Raw genomic sequence first — 26,280 nt, 5'->3', positions numbered from 1 at the left:
AACTCTAAGGTAGCTACTGAATAGTCAATAGTTTTTTTAAATTAAAATTTAACTGTAAATAGAAATAGTCACTTCATAGTTAATACATACACAATTTAATTATTATGCCTTTGTGTCTTTTCTATCGTAATTTAAAATTTATTTTGTATACTAGTACTTTTTATATATTAACAGGACTTATTATTATTTAGTTCACCTGTGGTGAACTAAATAAAAAATGTTTTTTATTTAGTTCACCTGACTAAATAGTAAGACTAAATATCTGCATCCATATTTTCCAGTATAATAAGTCCTGTTAATATATAAAAAGTACTAGTATGCAAAATAAATTGTAAAATACATACACAAATTTGCACATATAATACTTTTATGAAAATTTTTCTGTTTATTCTGGCATTGCTGCTATGCTGTAAAACTTGTCATTTTCAGTAACTCTTGACTTTCTTAGTACACAAGTCAAGTTTGTAGGATTTACTGTATTTTGCATAAAATTTTTATAATTGTTATTCTAATGTAAAAAGTTGCTTATTTTTCTTATAGTCTCAATTGTGTTGTTTAAATAAAAATTACAAGCATTATAATTTTTTTTAGTAAATAATTACTCATTGTAGGTTTTGCTATAAATTATATGTATATATTTTTCCTTAAATAAATGTGATGGTAGCAATACAACAATTAGAAAAAAGTGGAATTGTTGAATATCCTGTTTGTGATTTTATAAAGTATATTCATTACCACGATGACTTCTTTGAGAATTATATATATGATACGCTTTATACTAGACCAGGGATGTCTAACCTGTGGCCCACTTAATATTTTTATGTGGCCCACTGCACCCTAAATTTTTTAGGTACATTTTCATTTATTTTGGTAATGTATGTTGTAAAAATTATTATCTTTTCACTGAATACACTTTGATGTCATAATTGGTGCTAGAAAATTGTTTTATCTAGAAAACTGTTATGCATGTGGGGTAGTACATACTGTTGTGAACAATTCTTTTCATGCATGAAAAACATCAAAACTGCTGAAAGAAATAGGTTGAGTGATTCCCATTTAACTAACATTCTTAGAATTAATACTAGTACCATAAAAGCAGCTATTGACAATATTATAAAAGGAATGCAATGTCAAAAATTGAATTGAATTTATTTTTATTTTGCATGAGTATAATTTTTTTACTGTCAATAAATAATACAGTATTTTTTGTAATTATATATATTTGTTATTAAAATTTGATATTTGCATTTTGAACTTTTTAAAAAAATATATTTATATAAGGTATCTATGTGGCCTGCTGAATATACGTAAATTTCTAATTTGGCCCATTAGGAAAAAAGGTTGGATAACCTTGTACTAGATTGTAAAGTAAAATTCAAGGTTTATTTTAAGTAGATTTATAGCTAGACAATCTGCCAAATTATCAACTCATAATATTATAGCTCAATAATTTGGCAGATCATCTGGCTTTAATGAAAAACCATGTTTGTGGAGTTGTTTATATAAAACCATAAGTAGATTTATATATATGTACTGTACATACACAGATACTAAAAAATTAGTTTTTGTATTTAAATTCTTTAGTTACAATATTGATTTAAATATATAAATAAAAATCTGTTTATTTTAACATCTTATATATCAAGTTTAATGTAACATTGTAACTTTTTTAAAATGTGTGTTTACATTCCTATGAAAAATTTGTTTTCTTATTTAAAGTAATAGTTATGCTATTTTTTGATCTGTATGTTAGCTTAGGTTTAGGTAAAACTTAAGCAATTAAGAAAATTCTTGTGTGTGTAAGTGTTCAGTAACATTTGCATCACTAAAAAAAACATGTAAATCCTTAACCTAGACATAAAACAGGAAAAAGTATATAATTGCATCTTTAAATTTGATATTTGTGCATTTTTATTATGATCTTATTTTTAAAAAGTGATTCAGTTCTAAACAAAAAAGATAGGAAAAAGTTTTTAAAAGTTAAATGTATTTTTTTATCTTTGAAAAGTATTTAAGAAATCTTGCACCTCCAGAAAAGATTTCTCTTATTCCAATCATGCTTGCATCTCAGGTTAAGAATCACTCTTTTAAATCAAAATTAGAGGATACAATTATAAATTGAATTGATTATTTTTAAATGTGTACTTTTTAATGAAAACAAAATATTATATTAAATATTCATATTCATTGAAATTCTTTTGAAAGTATTCAAAGTTTAATTGATTATATTTATTAAATTTTTAGGAAAAATTTTATTAGGATTTATAGAAGAAAGTATATTTACAATGTCTGCCAGCGTTCGTACTCCACTTCAGACAGTTCATGAATCAGTTGTGGCTGATCAGGTGAGAAACTTGCTTAAATTTCATAATGATAATTATAAATTATAAAAGTTGCTATGAAAATAAGTGAATATTAGAGTGATTCAAACCATTTAATAAATTTTTATTCTTATTAATAAAATATTTCACATCTTTGAATTTGTTACTTGATGATGTTACAATGCATGCTCAGTAATTCAAACTAATTATTATGTAGGTTGGCCTGATTAGTAGTGTTATATATAAGGAAAAGGAAATCAAAAAAGGACTACATACAAATACATACAGTATAAATTTTTGAAAAATATATTTGATACATATTTTTCAAATTTGTATGTATGTTTTTAAAAAATAATCTATGATTTCTTTGTTTTAGACTAGAACAGTTAACAGAAAAATAAACAGATTTGGTTTAAATTAAATGGAGTTTGAATTAGTGAGTGCACCATATATAGAAAACATTTTTCTCATTTTCTTGTGTTTGTCTTAGGAAACAAGTGGCATGAATTTATTTTGTTTTCTAAGAAGATAATTAAATTTTTTTTATAAGCAATGATATTATTATTATTGTATGTTCTCTTCTGTATTCCTCTAAAAATCATATATTAATTTTTTAAGCTGATAAAAATATGAAAATAGTCATTTTTATGGCAGAAGTGTTATCAACCAATGACTTCTTCAAAAATTGCATAATTTTCATCACATGCATATTGAAATGTTGAAGAAATATTTAATTATATACCTAGATATAGTATACCTCACAAATTTTTTGAAACATTTCTTGCAGGAAAATGAGTGTGTAAGAATAAAGCAAACTGTCTATCAACATTAAAGTTGTTTTATTTGCAAAATATTTAATTAAAAATGAGTAATTTTGATATTTCAAAATGTCGTCTTCAGGTTGAACATATATCATTTGAATTACAATTTTTAAAAAGTAGGTAATTTGAATGGTATAAGCTTAACCTGAAGATGGCATTTTGAAATGTCAGAAGTACTTGTTTTTAATTAAATATTTTGCAAATAAATAACTTTAATGCCAATAGACAATTTGTTTTATTCTTATTTTATATTTGCCATCATAAAGAATATATTTAAATGCATATATATCAGTTAGTATTCATTCAGCTTTGTAGTTATCTTCTAATCAGTGACTATTACTTGATTATCACCACTTTGAAGATATTTCATTTCAGCAAGTGATTACTTGTAAAACAAGAATACAAGATTTAAGTATTACAGTAGAGAGTCGAAAATCGGCACCCTGGTAATCGGAATCGCCCGATAATCGGCACGATTTTTAGTCGGACTGTGTCGTGCTGAATCGAACGTTTTTGATACTAAATTTATTTCTAAAGTATAATTTTCATGTTTTTATATTCTTCAATATATTTATTTTGTTTGTACAAAATAAAGAAATAATTTTTAACGATACGATAGCCTCGATTATTATTATAAAAATTTTCGTTAGGCTTAAAATCGACGAAAATTCAACGCGAAGCGACACGCAATGGAGAAAAATTCAACAGGAAGTGACATGCAACGAAGAAAAATTTGAACATCGGACAGGTTAATATATTTTTTCGTGCATAGACCGTAATCGGAACAAATCCCTAATCTGAACAACCCCAGTTCCCAATTGATGTCAATTTTCGACTCTCTACTGTAATTATTGTTTTATTTTCAGTTATTATTAGATCATGTAACATCTTAACAGATGATCAGTCCTGGATTAATCATCTGTTAAGAAGTTAAACACATACTGATAGTTTTTTTTCTTACTGAATCTTTGTACTAGCATCAAATCAAGTAAACTTATCCTACATTTCTGTCAATTGATGTGGTCATTTGTCAATATATTTTCTTGCTGAGAGAATATTTTATTCAAGATATCTGAGAATACTAGTATTACAATGTTTAAAATATACCCAATTTTTTTGTGCATGATTCTTTTGTTCATGTAAATTATATCTTTGAATCAGAGTTTACTATTATGATTACTTCAAAATATCTTCAGCTTTCAAAGTAAGGATGACCAAAGTCAATTGTAAAGCAGGTTTTAGCCAGCAATGTTTGCAATTTCTGTTCTATAATGTCATTTTAAATTTCATGAATAGCACATGGACCATTGTGTGCTAGTTGTACTAATTATAAGTGCTACACCTTTGTTTTTTTTATCCCTTTGAAAATAAATTACATGTATGCTAGCTTTTTTTGGTGAAAAGTACCTAATCAGTATTTCTAAATGGTATCAAAAGGTATATTTCTTTTTCAAATTTTGTTAGTTTTTCTGTTTATAATGAATGCCTCAAAGAAAAAGAAAACCTGCCATTTTTATGAACAACAATGGGGAAGTCAATTACATTTTTACAAAGATAAAAGAAAAATGTTGTTTAATATGTAATTTTTTTCTAGCTACATACAAAAAAAAAAAGAATTCTGAAAGATCATTTGCATAACTTCTTGGTAAATATAATTTGGATTATTCATGCAACATTGACATCAGAAGAATTAAACCAAAAGAGCATAGGTATGAAATATTAGTACAGGTACTCTTCACTTTACGATTGAGTTCTGTTCCAATGACTACGTTGTTAAGCGAATTTGTCGATAAGCGAGGAGCTTGCACCGGGAATATGGGATCATTGTAAAATTATAAAAATTATGCAACAAACTTCAAATTTATTCATAAAAAGATATGCATATGTACATATTATCATTTGTTTATTTGATTATCTGGAGCTGTAGAGAGTCCAGGTAAGGGAGATGACGACAATGAAATAGAAGTTGTACCTTCAAGGGCAGAGGTCTTGGATATAACAGTCGAAAAGAAACTCGTAACTGTGGTTTGCATTGTAATGTTTTTTTTTTTTTTTTTTATAAATTTTGCTATAGCATGGGAAAAATTCTTCTGAACAGAATGATTTTTGATGTTTAAAAAAAAAACCTGTTCTAAACAGAAACTGCCTAACCAAAAAAATTATTTGGTACCATGCAATTTCTGATTTTACTGTATATATAATTTGTCATTGAATGCTGTAAAAAAAGTTTTTTTTTTTGCTGTATATATTTATGCTATATTTTATATATATTAAATGAAGTTTATAAATTCAAATGAAAACATTAGCAGCGTCAAGAAGTTAGTTTTAAACTAATGATAAAGACACTTCAGAAGACTTCAAAAATATCATGTTTAAAGTGACTTCTTGAATTTATAGATTGTTTTTTTTGCTTGGATTATGTACACTTCTTTCATCAATATCCTGAAAACTTCATTATTCTTGTGAGAAATACTTTTTTCTTTATACTCATCCAATTATTACATTTAATTTTAAAAATATTCCTTCAGAATTTTTTTAGAAAAAGTTGTTTTTACACAAAACATTCTTGAGACCGTTACTCTTGAAAGCTTCACGTTATACAAATAAATCAGTATTCATTTTTTCAAATTTTTTTCCTAAATAAAAATAAATATGTGATTGATGATTGATATAATTATAGTATTCTAGTACAGGTAATAATCTTTTTATTAAAATTTAACCAACATAAACAGGTCAAAAAATGGATTTTATACTTCAGTCTGCTAAATTTGGAATAATTCCTTAATTAGCATTATTGTGAGATTAGCAGAATTTAAGGCTTATTTTTATAAAATTTCTTTCATTCATGGAGCATGACAATGTATAATTTTTCATAATGTTTATTTGAAATAATTTATTTAAAAATAGTTATGGTTTAGTTCACATTTTAAATGCATAGAATGTCATTGCATCAATACAATATAACAAACTTAAAATTTTTAAAAATGAAAATGAATATGAATGAAAAATATTTCTAATAAAAATATATGATAAATACAGTTGATGTAATTCACTTATTGCATTATTTTTCCCTCTGTTTAGTTCATTCATTATTATGTGTTTTTATTTCTATAGAATGAATTTATACTAGTGAAATATTATTAATTGTAAAATATTCTTTTATAAAGAGCAGTAAATAAACCAAACATTTTTGAAATAATAAGAATAATTTTAAATTTCTTAATTTTGAAAGCAATGTTGATTATGTCTGTGTATAGCATTTGTAGAATTTGATGCTTCACATTTTAGCTGTTGATCACTCAATATTATGTAACAAATTAAGAGAGAAATTTGAAATTTTTATCCATTTTAGATATCTTTTATACTTGAAATTTACAGAAACATTGTCATACTTAAAGAATTACTTTTTATAATTATTCTGCAAATAGCTTTTAATATTAATATAGTTGGAATTTTAAGGCATGTTATTTGAATACAAAATTTTGCATGATTAATTATTTATCACAAATAAGTTCTCAGCATTTAAGTTGCTGAGACAGGAAACTTTATTGATAAATGAAAAGATGGTTAATGAATTTCTAAAATAATTTATACAATATTGAAGATACATATATTATATGTATTCCCAATGTAGATATTGTACACTATACAAAATAAAACAAGTGCTGTAAAACATAGGTTCAAGTATATACGTGAGAACCGGGAGTTTGATAGGGAACATTTTTATACTTTTAAAAGAGATTTTTTGTCAATATTTTAGAATTTTCTTAAAGCTGTAAAAAGATAGAAAGTTCATCTTTCCTGTCATCCTCACACTTCCTATCAATTATTAGAGAAGTGACTTTGTTCCTTCAGAAGTGAAAGTAACACTTTGTAGTTTCTCTTAGGAACATAGTGAGAGAAACGAATCATGGACATCCCCTCATTAGTCCACTGATTCTGTATATAAGGTGAATATCACCTCTTTATTGCATTTTTAGTTATGTACAGCCATGCTTCTGGCCACACGGTATAGTTAGCCCTTTAAGTTCCTGCCTTATTTTTGGTGTATTGATCCCATCAAAGAAGAATGATATGAGAAGTTTTCCCATTCCAAGAAAAGGTTCTTGCAATACATTTCCAGGTAACAATAATAATTACTGTAAGCTCTTTCATTATTAGTAATTTGAACCAGGAATTGTTTAAGTAGATGCATATATATTTGTTTCATTATTTTCTTAGTTAGTTAGACATTTATTTGTTATTTTAATCATTTAATTGATATATAGAATTGTAACCTATTCTTTATATTTTTGTTTAAATAAATATAGTTAATCCTTTTAAATTCTAGAGTTTTCGCTGGATGATAAAATTTTTTGTAAAAATAAAAAGATGTAGTCGCTTCCAAAATTTGGTCAATCACCATTTATTTCTTTAATTAAATTCGTTTAATGCCTACTTCCATTTTCGATCTGTAGCTCCCTCCTCTGACATAATTATATTTATTCTATACATTTTGTTGTTCTTTTGCATCCTATGGAAAGTTTTATATAGCAATATTTTCCAGGAAGCTAGCAAAGACAAAAATAATAATGCAAATACTGATGAAATAGAATGTATAACCTTTGATGTGAAGCCAGAAACTACTGTGAAAGTGAGTGAAAATTTGAAAAATTTATTGTCAGAAGTATGTGCATATTAATTATGATAATGTAAAATGACATTGGAATTTGTGAAGTTTTTAAAAGCTCAATATCTCAATATATATATATATATGAATGCTATTATTCAGATAAACAAATCAGATGATGATATTCAGATAATCAGAACTTAATTTATAATTTTACTTTAATTGTTGTATAAATTTGCCTTAGCTATTTTTTAACTAATTTCAATCAAAATATTTATTTCAAATTTTTATAACCATTCTAATTTAAATTACTCTTAGGTTTAAGTTAAAAAAAATAAAAAATTTACTTTTGATTTGTTTGTTGCATGCCTGGACTAAATTTCTTAAGACATTCTTCTTATTGCAAGTTAGAATGCGATATAAAATATTTATTCTAACAGGTATCAGGCTCCTGATGCGATGGAGATTTTGCAATTTTCCAATCTCCTATCTTAATCTTAAACCATCCTGATTATAGTGAGCGGAGTCTCACAGCCCTGATCTCACATTTGGTGTCTAGGGAGTGGGGTTCACTGCCTCAACCCCTGGATCTCACAATAATTAAGTTTAATTTTTATTCATTAATTTTTTTTGTTCTGGTGTATTTCTAGTCTTAACTGAAGCAATGTTGTGAATGTTATGCAAACATTTGATGTACTCTGACAGCATAATTTCATTTTGACTAATTGATTTTGTATTTGTTGTCAACTTCTTCAATTTCTTCATTGCTTTTAAGTGATGAGAAACTAGCATGATAATGCTAAATGATAATAATGGAAGCATGGTAAAATGTTGAGGAATAAGCATGTGCTGCTATTACTGTAGTGCAACTTCAGGGCCAATTGCCATATTCCATTTTCTTCCAGATGATTCTAAGTTATTTAATAAATTATAATTATTAACTGAGATAAGAGATGGTGCCCGATATCCACCTCTAATAGCAAATTAGTATTAATTATTAAAAATAGCCAATTTATAGCCTAACTATTTAAGGCAATCATTTGTCTATGTATCTATACGTATAGGGCTTTGGGTTGTTTAATATACTTACATTCCAGAAATGTGATGGTTTGTTAACCATCATATCTCTGAACATTGAGGAAAAGATAAAAGTTTTACTATAGTTATTTTCACTGATATTTTGAATTTATTACATTTGGTTCTTATTTAGAAATTTCTACATAATATATTATTATTATTATTGTTGTTGTTGTTGTTGACTATCAAGTATCAGTTTTCTGTGCAGATAAGTTTACTGTTAGACTTAAACAGAGCAAAATTATTGTTTTACTTGTTTATACACCAAATTCCTGATTATCCATGCATTGTCAAAATATTAGAATTACTGTAAAATGACAAAGTATCATAAGCAGCATTCAGCTTTTCATTCTTCCTTCATCTGTCAGTTCTAAGGGATAGAAGTGAATCATTAGTTCTGAAATATTACTTTGCACTAGGCAAAGTTGGAGGAGTGTGAGACTCATTAGTGTGATGTTCATAGCAATAGTGAAAACACATTTGTAAAAAAGGTTTTAGTTGTAATATTATTTATAGATTTCAAGCTCAGCTTCCATTCCAAGAAATGGTCTAAAACATCCATGGGAGTTGAACTCAGTTTACAAATGGAACTTTAAAAGTTTATTGATAAAATGCATGTGGCATGTGAAAAAATTACACTTATATGGTATAAACAACAGATTTGAAAAATATACTACTAGTTCTAAAGTTAAAATACAAGAATTTGGAAAAAATGTAAGAATTATACATAGAAATGTAAAATTTAAATTTCTATGTGATATTTTTGAAACTAGAAGAAATATACATTTAAGCTTATGAAACTTGGGACTCACATTTTAACTGCATTATAACAGAATTGAGTTGTATATACAGGTAACTCCCATATAACACGGGAGTTACGTTCCAAAAAATTGCCGTGTTATGCGAATCCGTGTTATACGAAACAAAGAACTTGTATGAAAAGGGGTGTTAGGTTCCAAAAATTAAAAAAACATGTTGTTATATTTTCATAATTAAGATAAATATCTTTATTAAAATTTTCTTAAGTGATACATATTAATATAAATTAAACAATGTTTTCTTCGTCATCACTAAGCACTATTAACTGAGGGTATTTTCTTTTTGGCAAGTTATCCTTATCCTCTGAGCATTTTTCTGCATTATCTTCAGATCCATGCTTTACCTTTTGCAAAAAGTATGTAATTTCAGATTGCTTGCTTTTACTTAAAAGATCTTTATAAATTTCCTTATATGGTGCTAACACATATGAAGAATAAAGCAAGTATGGAATAAGGGAAAAACATCTGGCAACATCAAAAGCAGAAGCGTTGAGATCTGGCAACATTGAAACAAGTTTCGAGAAGGACCATGTGTATCGACAGAAGGCAGGAAAAGAAAATTTACATACTTAAGTATGTAAAAATTTATTACATTTCATGTTGTACAAGGGTTTTACCCAATTCTCGAACTGTGTCAGAGTGAATCCGTGCTATAGAAGTGCTGTATTATACGGGGGTTACCTGTATACTGTAGTTCATTTAAAACCTCTGAATAGTTATTTCATAGTTTAGAGGGCTATTTTGATTAATCATGTTTTCTGGTTTTCCATGCATACCCATGCACTAATTATCATGGATAATCAGAATTTGATGTACATTAGAGCGTCATTTATCCGAAAGCCAGTCAACTGAAAGCTTTCCAGTCGGACTGTGTCGTGCTGAATCAAATGTTTTTGATACTAGATTAACTTCTAAAGTATATATTTTTTTGTTTTTATATTTTTCAATATATTTATTTTGTTTGTACAAAATAAAGAAATAATTTTTAACGATACAATAGGCTCGATTATTATTATAAAAATTTTTGTTAGGCTTAAAATCGACGAAAATTCAACACGAAGCGATGCAACGGAGAAAAATTTCAACATTGGATAGGTTAATATATTTTTTCGTACATAATCGGTTATTCGAACCAACCTAGTCCCCAATTGATTCGGATAAACGACGCTCTACTGTAGTTATTTAAATTTTTAAACCAATTTTTGTCAAAATAAAATTCAGAAATCTACAAATGCATTTATTGAGTTTTTTAGTGAGTGTTTCTGCATCTTGTATTTTCAAAGAATTATTTTTTATTAAAGATGAAAATGCATGTGTTCAAAGAAAATTTTAATTTACTTTATTTGTAGTGATATATTTGTGATTGTAATTTTTGTTCATTTATATAACTTTCTAATAGTAATAAGTTATAAAGAAAGAATGCATCTGTATGATTAAGATTTTAAAATATCACATTAAACTGTGTACGTCATTATATATTATAAAAATTTATTACTACAAAAGCCAAAAATATTTATCATATTTATTTGAATGTAAGACACCATTGAATCTAAGATTTACCTTAATTTCTACATACTTGCCCACAATTTTTTTTTTAAAAATACAGTTGGAGACAAATGTGTATATGAAAGAACTTGTAAAAAAATTTATACAACAGAATTTACATCAACAGAATTGATTTGTTCAGTATTTAATTCAAGTAAAGTAAGTTATACATCACTTGTTTTCTGTGATATCAAAATCAGAAATATCTTCACTTTTTGTCAGGCTCTTCTGAATTAACTGTAGATTTAATGCTCACATCTTCCCACTTGCAGTTTTACTTAGTATTATTTAAAGCATTGGAAATGCAACATTTCTTGAAAAGTGCTGCACAACTTTTTCTGGGACTTTCATCCAAATACTTACATTGTTACTGTAATAGACTAATAAGATTGAGTTAAGTTGACCTATTAAATATTTACTGCTATGAATATTGGTCCAATAAAATCATTAAAATGATGCAATGGAATTAGTGACAGAGAAATCAGATTAAGATGCATGACACTAGAGGTTACTAATTATGACATGTTACATTGAGTCTAAGATGCATCCTATTTTCAGACACACACAATCTGAAAAAAACTGTCTTACATTTGAGTAAATACAGTACAACTATGTAAAATATTTTCAGTTTATATATATATATATATATATGTATAGTACATGCATAGTTGAACCTATCTATCTCAAATCCCACTGGAGCAAGGAAAAATTTGAGATAACAGGTTTTGAGATAGAGGTTCCTACATAGTAAACAGTAATAGGTTTGATTGGAAGTATGTTATTTTATTAATACAATAGCAAGTACAGTACACACCTATGTTAGGTATAAATAAAAAATTTTTGAAATATATTAATAGAAATAGTTTGTTAATAGTTTCTAATGCCTGACTTTCTTCAACCAATAAGATAGCCAATCAGAGAAAAGTAGTGTTAATTGCAACTACATACTGTATTTCAAGAGATGTTTTTCAACTACAATTTTTGCTATCATTTAGCTTTGAATTTGTAATTGATACTTTGGTCCAGAATCTGATATATAGAGGTTTTGGGAAAAAATTATTTGATAAATATGGAGAATATATTGAATTTAGGCTGAAAATGCAGGGGAAAAAATAAATTTTGAGATAAACATGTTTGAAACAGACAGGTTTAACTGTATGTAATTTATATTTGTGTGTACATATTTAAATAAATTCTGTTTAATTGTACTTTGTGAGAGTAAAATGTTTAATCTTTAGAGATTATGCTTTTATTTTTAATATAATTTATAAAAAACACTTTGTTTTAAATACAAAGAGAACAATTTTTTTTCGTTTCTAATGTATCAGATAATTTTTCAGATTATTTATTTAGAGTATAAAGCTTTTAATTTTGCTTGATTAAAAAGTAAATAATTAAAGCATTACATATAGTTTTAAATTGAATTATTAATCTATTTGTAATTTGCATTGTTTAGTTTACAAAAAAAAGTTATATATTTAACAATAGAATGATTTTGAAAATATTATTTGAATTTATTATATGATTATTATAAATTGAAACTTATAAATTGAACTTGTTGTTATTTATTTTTAATGTATACATTAAATTCAAATTAACTTAAAATGCATTTTTATATGCAATGTTAATTTATTTTCTAAAGAGATGCAATGACAAAAATAAATAAATTATAAAGAAAAACTTTTTTTTACAAAAAATAACATTTGCTAATAATATAATAGATTTATTATTTAATATTATCTTTTCAGTAGTACTGTTTTGTAAAAATTAAGATTAAGAATAAAACTATTTTTATCAACTGATATATTTTAGTATTTAGGACAGTATTCTTGAGTGAAAAGATAACTACATCTTTAGCTGGCTTATTGATCCAAGTAATCAATATAATAAATTTTTTCTCAAAATCAAATTAACTTTTGCTGCAGGTTTAAAAGCATTATACAGTATTAGAATATTTATTAATATAACTTTTCTTTTGAAATTACTTTAAAAATATTCTTAAGTTTTAAATAAATGCATAAAAATAAAACATTTAAAATTAAGTCATATAATAAAAGATATTAGTGTGAGTGTTAAATATATTCTTATAGATAATATAAACAAGTACATGTAAAACATTTTAAATTCAGTTCAGTTTGAAAAGTCAAATAATTTTTAAATTCAATTTGAAACGTTGATATGTATTTATATAGTTTATATGAAAGGAATTGTTTTTCCTTTTTTTTTTAATATAATTTTAATTAGCAAATTATGTCATATTGTCAATAATTATTTATTATTTAAATGTTTAATTAGTGTAGTTTTATTATATTAGAAATGTGGAGTTTTGCTTTTATCAATATATTGTATTTTTCCAGGGAAACATATTTTGTTTTTCAAATTTGTCATATAATATAATATTTTAAAAAATTATCATACTTTTGGAAAATTCTAAAAATATTAATATTTTCCAAATATCTTGAATAGAATAGAATATCTTGAAATATTCTGGAAAAATATTGTAAAAAGATTTTTTAATGAAAACTTTTGTATTATATTTTATGTAAGTAGCAATAAATATAAGTAACAAATTACTTAGATTAATGCTTTCATTTGTCAATTTTTTAAAAAACTTTTAGCATACTAAATTTAAATATATACAAATGTTTTTTGTAAGGGGGAAGAGAGTATTCCGGCACCTCGTATATCTGCTCGTAGTCGAACCTCAGAGGAACCTCACATAGGAAGATATCGTTTATTAAAAACTATTGGCAAAGGAAATTTTGCCAAAGTTAAGTTAGCGAAACATCTTCCTACAGGCAAAGAGGTATTTATTACTTAATTTAAATATGAATAAAGTGCTGACTATAATAAAAGTTATAGATTTTTATAACAATTATGCAGAAAATAATTTAAGAAAAAATTTTATAGGTTGCAATTAAGATAATTGATAAAACTCAACTAAATCCATCAAGTCTTCAAAAAGTAAGTATATTAAAAATAAGAATGAAAATTTTAAAAATATTTTTATTTAAAAATTAGTGAATGTTTTATTTAGTAATGTAATCTGATTACTTACTTATAGTTTTACTTATATGAAAAACTCATTTTTCATAGTATACACAAATCTTTAATAGTCAGTCTTAGTTTTAATTTTGTATTATTTTATACATTGATAGTACTAGCTATTAAGTGTGTTCTTTTATTGATTTTTACATTGTAATTCAAAGAATTACATTTGTAAACAATAATTTAAGCAAGTACAGTGAAACCTCGCTTAACGTGACTAATTCGTTCCAGTATCTTACTCATAATGCGAAACAATTTTTCCCATATAAAATAATGTAAAATACGATAATGTGTTTCGTGCAAAAAAAAAAAAAAAATACCCAAACATTTTATGTATAATGTTTATTCAAAGAAAATTATACAATATACATTGTTAAAGAGTGTGAATCATCATCATCATCTTTTCTTCTAGCGCGGAATAAACCAACCTGAAATGCGAATTTGATTTGCAGAAAACAAAAAAAAATTACAGATAATATGTCTGATAAATATGCCAAATGATATGCCAAATTCTTGGGCTATGTAAAGGTTATAATTAAATATTAGAAATTAGTTAATTTGATTAGAGGTAATAAATTTAATAATTATAAATAATTTTTAAAAAAAATCTAAATAATTTTTAATTTAGATATTTCTAAAATTTAGTTTGGAATTGGTCATTAAATTTATTATGAGATGGCAGTATAACTGCCTACCTCTAGTCAAATTAATTAATTTCTACTATTGAATTATAGCCTTTACATAGCCCAAAAATTTGGCATATCGTTTGACATGTTTATTATATAACAGACTATAGTTGTTGATGTTTATACATAATATGTATGAACACAAGTTTGGAAAAATATGTGAACATAAGCGACATTAAGATACTAGCAGAATGAGTGCTAAACACAGACTGATGGAACATGCACCTAATCCTGGATTTCCTCTCTTGTCACGTTATGCAAAACATTGTTTGTTAAGCAAGGCAAAATTTTTACCATTTGTTTTGCTCGTTATGCGAAGTGCTCGTTAAGCAAGGTTCCACTGTAAATAGCAAACACCTTATTACCAGCAATAATTTTACTACACACAAGCACTTTCAGTCTAATTTAGACCATCTTTAGGTTTTCTATTTTTGAATGTAGTAATGAATTCATTGCATCATGAATGAATATTTAAAAGTGTGTTTTAACGTGTACATAACATAATATAAAATGTGAAATGCACTAAATGATTTAAAATTATAATAATAAGCAGCTTAATGACTTAAGTAACTCGAATAACATTCTTTTAATGCATTAACCAAGCAATAAAAATAGAATAATAAAATAAACAAGTAAAACAGCAAAGCTGTATTTGGGACAAGACTATGTCTTGGAGACTAACTGCTAAGCAGGATCACTTTGACGCTCAAGGCGGGTCTGTGATGATCTCATTTTTTAATCTTCTTGGGTATCACTAGTTTTGAGCGCGATCATTCAAACTTCGTTGGCCTCAGCCATGACCATGAGGTTGTTGCATTTTCAGTGAAATTAACCTATCATATATATATATATAAGTAAATGTAAAAAGAAAACAAATTATATTTTAGAAGTTAGTTTTAATATAAAATTATAATGACCAGCAACATCTACTTTCAAAAATGTTCTTATGCTGAAATGAGATATCTAGGGTCAACTGGTCAAGGTCAGCACATGGTGATTAGAGATATGTCAGGAATAACATGGGACAGGTAAATGGGTTTCTTCAAAGATTTGTTTGTCAAAATTTGATTTCTGAACATTCGCATTTCCAGCTTTCCAATGAGCAATGCATGCGCAAATCTCGCACTACTGCTTGTTTGTAGAGAGTGTTGCCATTTTGTATTTTATTTTGACTCAGTTCTCAGTCCCATGACTACAAGTCTGGTTTTTTTTATGCACACATGTGAAAAACATATGTACAGTTTTATAAACAAGATATGGTCTTGTCAATAAATGAATATGTAAATAAAAAAAAATCAGAAAAGTGAAAATATAATTCTGATGGTGCCATTCTCTTCTGTGTAATAGTCTTCCTGTATTAGGAAATGTTTCTTGTCTCTGATGTTAATCCATAAGTCTTTTGTTTGTGTATTTTGATCATTTCCATTGTTTTGCCTAATTTGCAGTCTCTTATTGGTTTGATAATTTTTAATAATAAACAATGCTTTTAGCCCACGACTATAAATTAGATAAGAGTTAAATCCTATTTATTTAGGTTATTTAACAATTGGAGGACTTATCATACCAAGGCCGACAGACTAACTTTTTTGTAAAAGATCTGGTCCTTCTTTCTGCCAGCCTTGGTGTGATAAGCTTTCCAAATTGTTAAATCCTATTTATTTAGGTTATTTAACTCTATCTAATTGATAATTTTTGCTTAGTCTCATATAACCTCACTATTAGGTTATGTGCAGCATACGCTACACAACGTATGTAGCGTATGCTGCACATAACCTAATAGTGAGGTTATTATATATCCTATTTTGTGAGATGTTTCTTTATATATGTTGTCCAGCTTTTTAGTGTAAATTAAGACTTTTTGTATTTTTCTTTCATGGAGTCTCAATTTTCTGTATGATGATTATGCAAAGTTATCAATCTTTGTATTGTTTCTTTATAGATTCAATGTTTCATGGACAGGTTCTTGATGTGAACTAATTTTCTTATAGTATCATAACAATTTAAATATTAATATGTTATCTATAATATGTTTTGTATTAGATTTGATAGGAACAAATTTTTATAATTAATAAAGTTAAGTTTTCATAAGTTGAAATTTTCTGTTGGTAAAAAATTTTGACACTCCAAAAATCCAATGCAAGTTTGTTGTAAGTTGGAAATTTATAAAATTCTATGGCTACAGATGTTATAAAAATCAGGTATGCAGTTAATGGGAATGACATGTTAAATGTATTGTATATTTGAATTTTAGTTTGGTGATATTATATATAATTATATTTATAAAAATATCTGTTGTTCTATAATTTTATTTTAATATTAATAGTTTATTTTACAGAAATTATGTGTGTATTACAACACTACAATTTTATTGATTAAATTACTGCCACATCTGTACAGGTTATTAATTTAAATATAAAATTAACAGATTGCATTTTAAGCAAAGAAAAAATTAATGAACAGAAAATACAAAATTAATTTCATATTTTTATTTCTTTGACACAAAATATTATTAACTTTAAGTAAATAGTTTTTCAGAATCTTTGTATTTATCTATTTGAATTTTAAAATTCACATTTAAATAAAATTATTGTATTTATGTGATTACTCAAGTTATAAATGTTGATTCAGTTGTGTATGAATAGAGGAATCAAGATAAAATTACAATTTATTGATATAGTGTTAGTTTTGATTTTTAACTTAATACCACTTTATATTGTAAGTACTGTTTTACTTGTTTTGAAAAATAACATTTTAATGTGTCTCTACATTTTTATATATCCTTAAGATGTGTTTGGAATTAATTATTATTTAAAAAACATTTTTTGAACTAGTTTGCATGATACTTGATACTTTAATCATTTTTACATATTAAATTATGGTGAAGTAAACAATATTTTGAGAATTTATTGTGTAACTAGAATGTTTTTGTTGGTTCTTTTAACATTTAGATATGGAAATTTTATCAGTTTATAGATAAAAAAGGTAAACCATAACCTCTTTAGAAAAAAATGAAATAATACAACTTATAGTAGATGTTTTGTTTAGACCTTTGATTTTAAGAAAAACATTGGAAAATAATAGTCACATCCAATGAATCTCTCAGAACACAATAGGAAGACTTCAATGTCCAATAGCTCTTTTGCTATCACTAATAATGTATTAAACAGTATATCTAACTATGTTTAGGTTTAAAGATCTGCTATAATTATTAGAAGTATTATACATTTACCATGTTTCCCTGAAAATAAGCTATCCCCTGAAAATAAGACCTAGTAGAGGTTTTGCTGAATTGCTAAATATAAAGCCTCCCCCAAAAGTAAGACCTAGAAAAGTTTTTGTTTGGAAGCATGCTCACCGAACAGAACACCAGAGCATGCAGCTGTGATTCTTTTCAGCCCACTGCTGTTGTCCCCTACCTTCCCTGTCCATTGCAGAGCAGCTGAATGCAGGACATGAAGACCGTCACCTACCACTAACCCCGATGTTTCCTTTCACAGCATCACTTGTAAATGTGCAGGCAAGGCATCAAGAGGCCTGTCGCTTGTTGCCATACTGTACGCTGTCCCTGCTGTGATGAGCTTTCTCTGGTGGCCGGAAGCTGCAATACTGTCCCTGCTGTACAAGTCCAGGAACTGCTGTGGGAGATCATTACAGAATTCAGTTTGTCTGGTTATGCTGATTTGTGATGACAACTACTATACAATATATAATAAATGTTTATTTTTTTTTGTTCAACAATAAATGTGAATTCTTCTTCATGGAAAAATAAGACATCCCCTGAAAATAAGACCTAGTGCATCTTTGGGAGCAAAAATTAATATAAGACACTGTCTTATTTTTGGGGAAACAGGCTAAAAGTAGATATTTGATGTTTTTATTCTCTTCTGCATAGTTTCTATATAGTTGACATTATTATAGTAAGTTAATAGTTGCCATATGATGATAAGACAAGGAGAATAATCTTTCATCTAAATGAAAACTATAAAGATTTATTACAGATATTCCATATATGTAGACTCTCATTCAAAAATATAAATTTTAATATTTTTTTTTTAGTAGAAATTCATTGGGGTTAAAATTTTGAGGTCTGATGAATAATATATTACTCTTACATTTTTCTTATTTTATTTTCTAGACTAATATTAATAACTGTTGTATTAATGAAGGAGAACATTATCTTGCTTGAGTTACGTCATACAAAATATTTGATAAAATATTATTAATTAATTTAAGATTTAAGGAAAGTTTCAGTCATGCTATATATACAGCATTTTATTAACATATTGTTCTTTGAAGAGAAAAATATTTAATGTTGCTTTATCCTCCCAGAGAACAGCTTGATGTCACTGATGCCATGGCAAATAGCTATTACAAAACTGGCTCTCTTGGTTAGCATATAGATGGCACCATGTGCATTTAATGCAGTTATAGTTTGCATCATTGTATCTATGCCAGTTTATCATATAAAACATTTGCTAGATAGGCACAAATTGCTCATATCTGCAACTTTGCTTACTGATGTGTAATAATTTATGATAATACTCTTTAAATTAAGGGATCTGGAAACAAGGATTAGATAGAGAATTAGCAGCACATCTTTATGGTAAGTAGAAGTTGCAGGTTTGAGTTCTTTTCTGGATCAATCTTTTCTTCCAAAATATTTTAAATTAATTAAATTCTAATTATTAAATTTAATACAAGATGGTAGCTTAATTGCCTGCCTGTTTTTCAAATTACATAATATTTATAATTAATTAGCCACATTATAGTTTGATTAAAATCTGACAGTGCTGTTTGTTTATTATTATAAATCTTTAAGGTAAGAGAGTAGATTCAGGTTATAAACCCAATCTAGAATGCAGAAAAACATCATTTTGTGTGTCTTTGGCTTTTCAGAGCAGGAAGGGAACTTGTTTTGTCTTCTCTAAACATAACAGATTTCCAGAATTTGATAGATCTGAGATACTTGAGCTTGCTTTCATTAATTGACCACATGTGTTTCTTCTTTTCTAATAATTTTTTTAGAAATCTTTTTTTTAAGATGGTGCAGAATGTAAAAATATAAATATGCTTATTGATTTTATTGAATTTATTTTTAAGTTTATAAACCTGGGGTCACCAAACTTTTTCACAGTGGGCCAGACAACTGAGAGAATGACGAGCGCAGGCTGCATAAGCATTTTGGTGAATCCAGTACACTGAATACACAAAAAATAAAGACAACCAACATACTTACCAATACATAAACATGATTTCTGAGCAAGCTTGTAATCACTTTTCTTAGAAACTTCATTGCAGGTACTTGCACAAAAAACACTGATATCTAAAGTTGCAAAAAGTTGCCAAATTTTTTATTTCACTGATTTTCTTAAAAATTATATTAATGTCAGATTCAAAAATCAGATTGGACCAATTTTGGCATTTTTACTTACTACTATAATTTTTTCTACATAGTAAGTTTTTCCACAATCTATGATATTTCCATATAAATAATTATATTTTAGCTCATTTGTGGCATGATGTGGCAGCAGGCTGGATGAATTGACCTCGCAGGCCATAGTTTGGTGGTATAAACCATATAAACCCCTGGTATAAACCATAAAACTCTGCTGTATTAGAGAATTTATCTAAAACACTAAAAAAACTACATGTACTCAAAAGCTATTATTTTTTTAATGTTTTGCTGAGTACTCCAGTCAAGTAGTTTTTTTATGATTTATAAGTATAGTAAAAATGATCATTTTATTGTGTGTGCTTGAAGTTAAAGCAGTCTTTTTTTGATAAAAACACACTCATGGTAATGATTAATTTTCATTTTCAATCTCTTAATAAAGATAAAAAATGACAATATTCCAATAATAATAATTTTCATAAACAAGAATAAATTTTAAGCATTTACATATTTTTTGAAGATCATGATAATTTCAAACTGTGTTTTAGTTCTAGTTCTGCCACTCACTCAATTAAATTTAATCTTATGTTTTAACTATAAGATATTAAATTATTGAAAAAATTAGATATTAAAATTAGTAATCATATTAGTCAATACAACAACTCTTAATTTTCTTCTATTTTGTCTCATTATTTGTAAAATTTTGTGAATGTTTCAATATTGTTATTAAATTTTTTTGTTTGTTTATAAAGTTAATTATTTAAATAGCTTATATATATATATGTATGTAATAATCACTAATAATGTTCAATATTTTAGTTGTTCAGAGAAGTAAGGATAATGAAAATGCTTGATCACCCAAATATAGGTGAGTTAGTTTTTTTTAAATTTAGTTTATGATACTGAATTGAAAAGATATTTAGATAAAACCTTACAATGTCTGTAATTTTATTTTATTTCTTTCAGTGAAACTGTATCAAGTTATTGAAACTGAAAAAACATTGTATCTTGTAATGGAATATGCAAGTGGAGGTTTGTAGTTTTTTTTTCTTCATTTAATAGTTGTTATCATTTATTTAAATAATGATTATTTTTTACTGGATTATAACAGTAATCATATAGATGGTATTGATGGAAGTTGCCATTGCACAAGTTTATCTTGAGCAGACTCAAAAATACTTCCAGTAAAATGATAGTTTACTAGCATTACTAAGCACAGTTATTTGCTGTGGTGTTGTGGATTCTCTTCAATTCTGTAAAAATAACTTACTGTGTGTTTTCATATGAAAGCTTTCTTACTTGTGAAATGTATGTTCCATTTATGTTCAAAAACTGATTTACCAGCCATGTACAAACAGTGTCCAGCAAGAATTTTGCAATTATTTTAACAGGTGAACCAACACTGGTATATCACTTATTGTTTTATGATTAATAGTTGGCCAGGCTCTATTTCTCCATAAAATGTATCTACTTCTCCAGATGAAAATATCTCTAATTTTTTCACTGACAAAATGATTGTAAGCATGTAAGCTATTATATGTTTTTAGTGACTCTGCAATGCCAATTTCAGTAATTTAATCAAGTAGTTATATATATCACAATACATAATTTTTGCTAATGAATCATCTCTAGATTTCTGAAAAATCTGGAGTGTGAAATGTCATTAAAAAGGGACCATAAAAATACCTGTTGGAATTAGTTTTTAAAAACTAAATTCTTTAATAATTATTATAAAGAACTTATCACATCAGTCTATTTGTTTCTAATTTTAGTGAGATTAGTAGTGGACTGGTATGATAAGTCCTTTTAAGACAGGTGTTTTAACCAAGGATCCAAAAGCTTGGAAGGATAAAATTCAACTTTAACTTTCCTATATTTTAAATGTATTGTATTGTTAATTATTGTGTTAAGAAAGAAGCACATATATTACTATATCATATGGTTTTTTTTTTATTTTAATAAATATAGTTCTGTATAACTGGCTTATTTTATGCATTTAAAACATTATTCCAAGAGGGGATTCATGACCTTTACTTCTAGAGAAGGGGTCCATGGAGCAAAAAAGTTAAGAATCCCTGTTTTAAGCTATAGCCATTCTAGTGCTTTATTAATGTTTATTGATAAAGGAAAAGAAGTTTTATATTTGTAAATTCTTTAAGTAGTAACAAAATGCATATAATACAGAAAAAAATGCAAGAAATATTTATAAAAACAATAATTAAATACTAAATAGAAATGGCAACTTAGGTGCTACACAAAGCAACCCCTGGCAGGCCAGGAGAACAAAACAGATTTCAAATTCAGCACAATTCAGCATTTCAAAATATTTATTATTTCAGATGGTTTTTCACTGAAATTCATCTCAGATAATAAAATCTTAAATGCAGAGAAGTAAACATTATTACTACAAGAGACCCTTATTACATTTTCATACAGGTGCCATGAGTAAATCATTGGCAATGATGATGACGAAGTTCTATGATGTAGTATTTAGTTATACATGTGATTTGGCTTGTACAGTACATGCATACCCAAGGGTACATACATAATGCATTCTATCAAATAGTAGTTATATTGTGAATTGCCATTTCCCTAGATTTTTTTTTTATTTATTTAAAGAAAGTTCCACTCATGAAAAGTTTTTGAGCAATGACCAATACAATTTTGCATTCTAGTTTCTTCACAATTCTCTTGTTAAATTGTGTGATAGTCTACAGCAAAGAAAGAAGAGATTGATGTCTCTTTTAATACTTCTAGATATCAAAGGCATGTTTGAGTGGTGACCCTCAATTTTAAACTTATCATAGGATCCAAAGTACCTACAAAATATTTTCTACTTGCTAAAGGATTTATTAAAAGATAGAACAGCTGATTTTAAATTGGACTTTGTTAAATAAAAAAGAAAACTGCATCCTAAATAAAGGCTGTTCTTAAGGTTCTGTATTTGGACATTTACTCTTGAATAAATAAATAAATATATATATATAAACATATAAACATTCCAAAGTCCAATACTAAACCAAATGATTGCATAATTAATTCAGCTATTTTTTGCTACTATTAATAATTATAAATGAAGTAATTTGGTATTAGAGGTAGATGTTAGGTGCCATCTTTTATTGAAATTAATAATTATAATAATTAATTGTTTATTAAATAATTTAGAACAATCTGGAAGAAAAGAATCAGCCCCGAAGTGGGATTTGAACCCTCAACCTCTTCTTACCATGTTGTGCACTGCCAGTTATGCCACCTGGACCTCTGAGCAATTCTTTGCTTCCAGACATTCAAATCTTGATATAATCATTTACAGTTACTCACGGTGATGACTCTTATGCTCATGTCCTACACACATTGGGCTTGGGATGTTTATATATATGTGCCAGGTAAAGCAATAACTGGCGAATACCATAGTGCAGAAGTACATAGGCCATTTAAAAAATAATTAATTATTGATGATTTGCCAAATTTTCTTAAAACCTAGACATTTTTGCTCTTTGTCCAGACACCTGGGGATACAATGCAAAAACTGGACAGGTGGCAAAGTACAGAATTGATGAAGTGCCATATTGGTGGGGATAGCTAAGTCGGATTGTGGTAGGGTAGATTTATATGACAGTCATATCTGTAGTTTGTTTTATTATGAGATGTAATCTGAGGTATGCTTATAGTTCATCAACAAGTTGTTATCACTATATGTGATTAAGATGAACAAGCAGTTTCCATTAATAACTAGTGCTGTGTTTTTATCATCTAAAATAATAACTTCAAATAATCTACAGGAAATAATACAAGAATGAATTTTATTTATATCAATATCATGTAATAACATTCCATAATTTTTTATTCAAATTTTATTGTTCTTTATATCATTTTATTGGAAAATGAAATAGATAATTCATTTTCATATTTATTAAACTAGTATATTGTTCTAATTCGAACTAGTCTCTTTAGGTATTGTAAATAGAATGAATTATATTATATCTTATAAAATGTTTTAAAGATGAATTTTATTTTTATTTCAGTAAAAAAAAATTTTGAATAGGACTGCCTTTGAAAAAATCAATTTGATAACTTTTTAAATACAATTTGATAAGTTAAATTAAAAAAAAAACAATTTTGTATATGTTACATATAAAATGAAGTGCATCATTCCAAACTGCATTGTATCATCTTTTTAAAATTTTTGTACCATCTGTGCTATCTGATTACTAGTGTGAAGAACTATCATCATAAAATGTGTTTATTGCTTAAAAGCATGTTTATAGCATTCTACTTGGTTTACAAACCTGTGTTAGAGTTGAGAAATTTATAGCTTTGAAAGACTTCATTGATTACTGGAAAGTAAGCAAAAGTGGATAAGATGCACTTCAGAATCATGTGCTAAAAATAATGCCAAGATTTTATTAAGAGACCAAAAGAATTATGGAATTGTGAAAATTTTTATAGCTCTATTTAACTAAATACTGAATGTGTCAAATTTTAATTTGGTAAAAATACATCCAGATTTAATTCTGAAGTATATTTTAAAATATTCATTGTTTGGATTCAGTTTTATTGAACGTGATATTTTTCTTTGTTGTTTTTAGGTGAAGTGTTTGATTATTTGGTTGCACATGGACGTATGAAAGAAAAGGAAGCCAGAGCAAAGTTTAGACAGGTATTTATGAAATGTAGACTGTTTCAATGTATTAAATATTTATTATGCACAATGAACTTTCTTAATATTTTTTTCCAAATTCTAGAATTAACAAATACTTTTGGACAGGTTTTTATTTCTACACAGATTATGGAGTAAATTTGCTTCATAATTTGTATAGTATTGACTTTATCAATGTTGTTTAAGCTAGAAATATTTACAGTAGAAATTTTCATTTTTTTAATATTACAATTTACATGGTTTGATATAGTTCATTGAAGTATTAGATATTTAGGATTGAACTAAGAGTTTTGCTATGAATAATTAAAAGTTTGATTTTCAACATTGAATTCATACATATTGCTAATACATACATAGGAAATTTTAGATTGTAGGAGAATGGTCTAAAATTGACCTGGTGGCTGCATTTGAGAACCCTGATATATAATCAGAGCTTCTCAAATGTATTATCACCAAACTAATTGAATAATGAATTTCCAGATGTGGGGGAAGAGTTTTTTTTAATAATAAACTAATTCTAGAATTTTGAAGAAAAATTTCTTTAGCAATATGAAAATATCAATTTATTACATCATAATTCATTTTGGAAAAAGGATATTTCATCAAATATTTATGCAATACTTTATAAGACTTCATTTTGTAAACTGCATTTTCAAATGTTCAAAGTGATGTTAATGTTAATAATTTAATGATTTGCAAAACTTTCTTTATGACACTTATTTTATATACAGATAGTATCAGCTGTACAGTACTGTCATCAAAAGAGAATTATACATAGAGACTTAAAAGTAAGTCATTTCAGTAAGGTTTTACTAACTGAAAAATATATTTAATTTAAGAAGTTTTTGGAACTAATTATAATGTTATTTTTTAGGCTGAGAATTTATTACTTGATGGAGAAATGAATATCAAAATTGCAGATTTTGGTTTTAGTAATGAATTTGTACCAGGTCAAAAACTTGATACATTTTGTGGAAGTCCACCATATGCTGCTCCTGAATTATTTCAAGGTATTATAAAATTTTTATTAAATAAAGTTGTAGAATAAAAGTTTAATAGAAAAATTTTTAAATTAAAAGTAAAGATATTTAGATTTACTGTGATAAATGTCCCAAATGTATCAGTTTTACAAATATTTTTATAACTATTTGATATAACAATAAAAATCTATTATTATTAAATGTTATTTATTCTTGTAATTTAAAAACTTTTTTTTATCAAACATTTACATGAAAATCTTGAAATAAAAAGTAGCTTAATATATAAATTAATACCTGTATAGTTTTTTTTATAAGAAATACCA

General features: G+C 26.5%; 1 protein-coding gene across 12 annotated transcripts in view; it reads left to right on the top strand.

The window, feature by feature from the left end:
* The window catches only part of LOC136976074 (MAP/microtubule affinity-regulating kinase 3), a 132,418-nt gene that overhangs the window by 39,779 nt on the left and 66,359 nt on the right, over positions 1-26,280 (top strand). For all 12 annotated transcript variants that reach the window (XM_067271271.1, XM_067271279.1, XM_067271276.1 and 9 more), the window contains exons 2-9: positions 2,245-2,345; positions 13,848-13,997; positions 14,102-14,155; positions 21,137-21,185; positions 21,284-21,349; positions 24,907-24,977; positions 25,709-25,765; positions 25,852-25,987. In XM_067271271.1, the coding sequence (XP_067127372.1) occupies positions 2,286-2,345; positions 13,848-13,997; positions 14,102-14,155; positions 21,137-21,185; positions 21,284-21,349; positions 24,907-24,977; positions 25,709-25,765; positions 25,852-25,987 (643 nt within the window). In that variant the 5' untranslated portion in view covers positions 2,245-2,285. The remainder of the gene's footprint in view (positions 1-2,244; positions 2,346-13,847; positions 13,998-14,101; positions 14,156-21,136; positions 21,186-21,283; positions 21,350-24,906; positions 24,978-25,708; positions 25,766-25,851; positions 25,988-26,280) is intronic.

Source organism: Centruroides vittatus, unplaced genomic scaffold (assembly GCF_030686945.1).
Source record: "Centruroides vittatus isolate TY-2023 unplaced genomic scaffold, ASM3068694v2 contig_393, whole genome shotgun sequence".
NCBI lineage: Eukaryota > Metazoa > Arthropoda > Arachnida > Scorpiones > Buthidae > Centruroides > Centruroides vittatus.
The sequence above is the reverse complement of the archived record's forward strand: the minus strand, read 5'-3'. Positions and strand labels throughout refer to the sequence as shown.